The sequence below is a fragment of the Barbus barbus genome (assembly GCF_936440315.1).
Source record: "Barbus barbus genome assembly, chromosome: 35".
In the NCBI taxonomy this organism is placed as follows: domain Eukaryota; kingdom Metazoa; phylum Chordata; class Actinopteri; order Cypriniformes; family Cyprinidae; genus Barbus; species Barbus barbus.
Genome location: NC_136763.1, coordinates 18801762 through 18808999, shown reverse-complemented (window position 1 = coordinate 18808999; position 7238 = coordinate 18801762). Strand labels below are relative to the sequence as shown.

The following is a 7238-nucleotide window of genomic DNA, read 5'->3' as shown; positions in this document are numbered from 1 at the left end:
GCCGTCTCACTAAGATATTTCACAATTTCCATTTCATGATGACTTTAAATGAGATTTGATTATAAAGAATTCCAATTCTTATCTAGTGAGCATTCAATTAGAGATACAAAAGCACAAATTATAGGCTAGTTGACTTCATTTAGCTACAATTTCTAGTCGTCAAAACTATATCCGAAAAAAATATTTATAGTTTAGCCTATATGTATATTATGAGTAGTCAAGGAGTCAAAATTGCAGAACAGACATCTGGATTTTTGACTAGTCAGAACTAAATCAAGACTATTAATGCCAGAGTCATTAAATGCTATGACGGCTTGCCATATGCCTACGTATTTCCGCTAAATTCTCAGTGTCTACCCGAGCTTCCGGTACTGGATTCAAACGGTGTTAGTAGTGAACTCTGTCTTACATATTTCGATTAACTATCGATCACAATCAAATGTATAGATTATTACATTATAGGCTATTAACTACAGTAATATACCATTTGGTACAGTTTTAGTAATGAGTTCAAAAACCTTTAAATATCTTCGTCGTGAAGGTGCGTCGTCTCGATATTGCTGTGTCCCGTCCTGTAAAATGTCCTCAAGATTTAATTCTGTGATTAGTTTCCACAGTTTCCCTTTGAACAAAGAAACACGCAAAAAGTGGCTTCAGGATATCCGGCGTGAGGATTATAAAGTCAGTCCTAATACAAGAGTGTGCAGTCCACACTTCAGGACTGATGATTTTATTCCGCAATCGACTCCCAATGCACGCCGACTGCTGAAGAAGGGCACCGCTGTTCACGAGGAACATCTCCAACACTTCAGCACCGAAGCGCACCGGGTTACGGAGGAGGAGACGCGTCCCGTCTCCTTCAAAACAAGATCCTGTGCCCATGGGCTTCCAGCATCAGGAACATGGTTATTGTTCATCTCTCGTCCAGGATCATCTAGAAGTGGATGAGACCGAAGTTCTCCGAAAGGAGGTCGAGCGCCTGAAGAGACAGGTGGCAGAGTTGTCTGTCCTACAGAGGTTTTGTTTGGGGCGATTTGCTGCATCTGACGTTGACATACGGTTTTACACCAGGTAAGATTTAAAACCTAAACAACATTTTCATACATGTTTCCATAACTTTTTCATACTTTAAATAGAACGAGTTAATTTTAGTAGCACTCAAGTGAATGTATTGAATGTGCACTAATACTTCAAATCTTAATTAAAACCGGCCTGCAGATAATAAGAAAATAAAATGCCACAAGTGTAGTTCGAGCACATTTTCATGACTATTTCTTAACACGTTTAGTAAGTGCACTTTGTAATCACGACGCATTTTTTTTACGCTTTAATTATTTTTTTTTGCATGCTTTAAGTAGGACTACCCTTATTTTGATTTGACTAACACACTTTGATTCCCATGAAATGTTTTTTGTTTTTTTAAATGAAGACCAGATTTCGTTTAAATATTCTTTTAATAGACAGACTTTAAAAACCTTTTGTAAATAATAATAATAATTTTGTTGTTATTATTTTAAGATATGGTTTATTTACGTTTTCTATTTTTCATTCCAGTCTTGCCCTGAATATACAGGTACAGCTAAAAAAAATAGAATATCGTCAATATTTTTTGTCACTCATTTCAGAAAGTGAAACCCATATATTATATAGATTCATTACACACAGAGTGAAATATTTCAAGTCTTTATTTCTTGAAATTGATGATTATGGCTTACAGATAATGAAAACCCAAAATTCAGTGTCTCAGAAAATTTGAATATTACGTAAGACCAATAAAAAAAAAAAAGGATATTTTAAACAGAAATGTCAGGCTTCTGAAAAGTATGTTCATTTCTATGCACTCAATACTTGGTTGGGGCTCCTTTTGCATGAATTACTGCATCAATGCGGCGTGGCATGGAGGCAATCAGCCTGTGGCACTGCTCAGGTGCAATGGAAGCCCAGGCTGCTTTGATAGCGGCCTTCAGGTCATCTGCATTGTTGGGTCTGGTGTCTCTCATCTTCCTCTTGACAATACCTCATAGATTCTCTAGGTCGGGCGAGTTTGCTGGCCAATCAAGCACAGTAACAGCATGGTCATTGAACCAGCTCTTGGTACATTTGGCAGTGTGGGCAGGTGCCAAGTCCTGCTGGAAAATTAAATCAGCTTCTCCATAAAGCTTGTCAGCAGAAGGAAGCATGAAGTGCTCTAAAATTTCCTGGTAGATGGCTGTGTTGACTGTGGACTTCAGAAAACACAGTGGACTAACACCAGCAGATGACATGGCAGCCCAAATCATCACAGACTGTGGAAACTTCACACTGGACTTCAAGCAACATGGATTCTGTGCCTCTCCACTCTTCCTTCAGACTCTGGGACCTTGATTTCCAAATGAAATGCAAAATTTACTTTCATCTGAAAAGAGGACTTTGGACCACTGAGCAACAGTCCAGTTCTTTTTCTCCACAGCCCAGGTAAGACACTTCTGACGTTGTCTCTGGTTCAGAAGTGGCTTGGTAGCCCTTTTCCTGAAGACGTCTGAGCGTGGTGACTCTTGATGCACTGACTCCAGCTTCAGTCCACTCCTTGTGAAGCTCTCACAAGTGTTTGAATCAGCTTTGCTTAACAGTATTCTCAAGCTTGCAGTCATCCCTGTTGCTTGTGCACCTTTTCCTACCCAAATTCTTCCTTCCAGTCAACTTTGCATTTAATATACTTTGATACAGCACTCTGTAAACAGCCACCCCTTTCAGTAATGACCCTCTGTGACTTACCTTCTTTGTGGAGGGGGTCAGTGTTCGTCTTCTGGATCATTGCCAAGTCAGCAGTCTTCCCCATTATTGTGGTTTCAAAGAACAAGAGATACCCAGAATTTATACTGTAGGATGATCATTTAATGAAGCTCAAATGTAAATATTCTAATATTTTGAGTTACTGATTTTTTACTTTCATGAGCTGTAAGCTCTAATCATCAAAATTAAAAAAAAAAAAAAAAAACTTATGAAATGTTTTACTTTACATGTAATGAATCTAAAATATATGAACGTTTCACTTTTTGAAATAAGTTACAAGAAAAAATGAACTTTTTCATGATATTCTAAATTATTGAGATGCACCTGTACAATAATCAATGAATCAAATACATGACATACAAGTTTCAATAGAAATGAGTATATAAAGTAAATTTAGTTTACCATGAATGCTTGTCAGTACATTTTAACCATATTTTAACGACAATTTGTTTACATAATTTCTGAAATTACATACAAATGTGTACTTAAGTCCTACTTTAATGGATCAGAATCTCTTAAGCACTCTTAAATTCATAAGACTATTTGAATCTTATTGCATTTAATATAAATTTAAACTACGTTTTCATTCAATCATAAATAACATGCAATTAAGTGTCCGGAAATCATTACATTCAGTTTGCACATAAGTATATTCTTTTAAAGTTTATTATTTCTTTAAGAAGTACTTACTAAGCATATTTTTTAGGTTTAAGTATGATAAATTGTACTTTTAACAAGGGTTTAGAAGACATTTTAGTACACTGTAAATAAAAAATAAGCTACAACTTGGTGGTTGATCATCACATTTGTTGTTTTGTATATTATCTCAAACATGTCCCACATTTCTTATAGGTTTGCAACTTACAACCACTTGATGGCGTTCTGGAGACTCATTGAGCCGGTGTCCCACAACATGGTTCGTTTGACCAGAGTCAGGACAGCTACAATGAGCAAAGCTGGAGCATCAGGCAGTACATCTGTAAATAATTCATTTATATATGTCATCTAAAATTTTGTGGGGGGGGAAGAGAGACAGAAATGTTTATGCTACTAATATTACTTTCTCTACATAAACACACACATTATATGTATTAAAAAAACTTTCACAATTTTGTTAACAGTGTCAGTCCATGCAGCCCATAGATGAGTTTTTCCTCTTCATGGTCCATCTCTCAGTTGGTCTAACTGAGAGAGATCTAGCCCACAGATTCAATATCAATCAGTCCGCCGTGAGTCCAATCATCACAAGCTGGGCCAATTTTCTCTACGCCATTCTTGGATCTGTGCGCATCTGGATGTCTGAGGCGGCGGTCAAGGCTCACATGCCAAAGGAGTTTCAGGACTATCCAGACACACATGTTGTGATAGACTACATAGAGCTGTGTTACAAAACACCAACCTCTCTTCTGCTTCAAGGTGAAGGGTCCCATTGCACCTACAAGGGTTTAATTGGCATGGCACCGCATGGTGCCGTAACTTTTGTGTCATCCGTGTATGCAGGGTCTGTCAGTGACAAGGAGCTTCTGAAGCAGTCTGGGATTGTGCCACTCCTGAAACCTGAAATGGCCATTATGGTCAACAAAGGGTATTTTATAGACAACTGTGTACTGTGCAAAGTTTACAGACCTTCCTGTTTGCTAAAGAAGGAACAGATGCCGGCTGAGGAAGTGAGGGAAACTCAGTCCATTGCTCGGCTCAGGGTCCACATTGAGCGTATTGTCGGCAGGGTGAAGCAACACAAGCTGTTGGACAGTCATTCCTCTCTGCGACACCAGGACTATCAACCAGCTATACACTGTTGCTTGCCTCCTTATAAACTATCAGAATGGCCCCTTGTTAAAAGCATGGGCAAATGATTAAAGACCAGACAAAACATTTGCTGTTGGAAGATAGATCAAAAGGACTGTAATGTAAATGTATAGATAAAAATAAATAACTTTGATGCTACGTTTCTGCATGTAAATATAAATGACTTTCATAGTGTTTATGTAAACATAAATATTTTATAAACCTTTTCTTGTATGCCACTGTTATGTAAACGTAAATATAAATAACTTTGATGCTGTGTTTCAATATACCTAGTTTTATTCTGTTTACAGTAGTGTACAGGAAAAGTTTTATAAAGTAGTTTATATTTCTACAGAAACACTGGATCAAATAGATAAATGCACCTATGTAACTCTGATACAAGGTTTCTGTAAACATGTAAATATAAATAACTTTGATGGTGTTTATGTAAAACAAAAAACGTTATAGTGTTTTCTTACACCACTGTAATGAAAACATGCAAATATAAATAATGTACAGAAACAGTATCGAAGTTATTTATCTGTATGCAGTAGTGTTATCAATGTATGTTTACAGAAACACTGCATCAATAGAAAAATGTAAACGTGTAAAATGTAAAATGTGTTTTTATAAACAAGTTTATAGCACTTTAATAGAAATGTAAAAAATTTACAGAAACATGGTATCAAAGTAATTTGAATTTATGATTACAGTGGTGTTTCTGTTAACATAACTGTCATGCAGATGTAAATAGCTTGTGTAGAGACATGTTATTAATATTTGTTTAATGTCCTGTTGTACAGGAAAAGCTTTATAAAGTTGGGTATTTATAGAAATGTATATAAATTTGATACGGTTTCTGTAAACATGAATCACTTCATAAAGCTTTTCCTGTTCACCACTGTAATGTTAACGTACACAACTTTTATACAGTTTTTTTCTGTATCAAATATCTGTATTTTATGGAACTAATAATTAAAAAAAGAACTTTGCAGTGTTAACCTGTTAACTGTCACTGTAACTGTCAGACTAATATCTTAGTCTGAACCTAAAGCAATCTTGACAAACTATATATCGTTTGAAAGCTTAAAGACTCTAGTTTTCATATTTGGTGACTGATTTTTGAAATATTTTACAGAGCAACCGTAATTTATTAATTTGTAAGAAGAGTACTTATCAGACTCAGAGCGAGAACTGACCTTTACTTTGAAATAGAGATACATATATAAAATCATGAAAAATCAGCCATTCTTGTTCATGTCAAGTGTTCAAAAGATAACATTCATTCTATTTTTTGAGAAAAAAAAAGGTCTAAAAGTGTTTCGAATATAAAGAAAAAACAATAGGTTCTCAATTTTTGATGCAGCATGAACTATAACGTACGTCCAGGGTTCTTGTTGCATGTCTTTTATGTGTTTTTTAGAGGTTGAATTGAAATCAAATACTGCCATACTACCCTTAATACTTCTGAATGTGATGTCTACGTCATAAATATTGAGAAAAGTAAGGAAAAACATGTTTCAGATCACTTGAACCACATATGGAAATGGAGCCGCCCTTATATGGTTACTAATGGGGTTTGATGGTCATCTAGTGGAAAAGCTTGGTACTGCGCCCAAACAAAATTTCACTGAAAGCTCATTTTCTGAGATATCAACCTCAAATTTGGAACACAACTTCTTCAGATTTTTTATTTTTGATTTTCTAGCAGTTTTAGAGTAAAACATGTTTTGTAAAATATACATTTTATATAAAATATAAATATATAAAAATTAATTTCCATAAACTAAAACTTCCATAACTTTTTTGTAATATACTTTTTATAACCTCTACAATAATCGGCTAAGGGTCTTCTTTAAAAAGAGACCAACCTTAAGTATCTGCTCCAAACCATTCAAAATAACAATTTAAGTTGGAAATGTCATTTTCAGGCCTATACTCAAAAAGTGGAACCGACAGTTAAGAGGTTAAACTACTTTTTTTAACATTACAAGAAATAGTCAGCCAAAGTAAAAAAAAAAAATCATCCAGTCCAATCCTAATAAATGACAGACACATGTATCCTACTGTACTTTCATAATTATTTCCAATTCGTTACTTTTACAAAACATAATATATTGAAAACAATTTTAATTGTATTCTTTAACTCTGAAAGCTTCTCAGTTAAGGCCTAACTTATTGGTCGGCCTCATCTCTGCCCTATTATTTACCTGGTCAGGTCATGTGATGCCTTCAGTTGGCTACCTTGGAGACAATGAGTCTCAGTTTCTGTTGTGGCCCCCCATCTATTATTTAGATTTAAGCAGGTGCAGCACAGGGGAAAAGTAATTTCCTGAGTGTGATGAACGGGTAATTATTGATGATGATGATGATACCTGATTCCAAAGATCTCCATGTCCCATAGTCCTCCTGGACAAGACATTTAAAACTTTTACATAGAAAACTTTATTCATTTTCTTGGATACAAGATGGTTTCTCCAAACCAAAACTATTTTGTCTATGACAGAGTGAAACGACAGTAATAACTCTCCTCAGCCAGGTGGTCACAAGAGACTCCGTCTCACTCCAGAGACATCAAGGAGATCATGGGGCCTTTGATGCCAGAGGCACTTAAATCTAACTGACAGCAATCCAACTAAACTAAATAAGACCAAAGGTTTGGGGTTTTTTTGTCTGAA

At 35.6% G+C, this 7238-nt stretch overlaps 1 protein-coding gene across 1 annotated transcript; it reads left to right on the top strand.

Annotated features, from left to right (window-relative positions):
• On the top strand, positions 1 to 5559 carry LOC306855468 (uncharacterized protein). Its single transcript, XM_079394212.1, has 3 exons — positions 1 to 1071; positions 3625 to 3751; positions 3894 to 5559. Exons 1-3 carry the CDS (start codon positions 881 to 883, stop codon positions 4626 to 4628), a joined length of 1053 nt encoding a protein of 350 aa, XP_079250338.1. The 5' UTR covers positions 1 to 880; the 3' UTR covers positions 4629 to 5559.
• The last annotated feature ends 1679 nt before the right edge of the window (positions 5560 to 7238 follow it).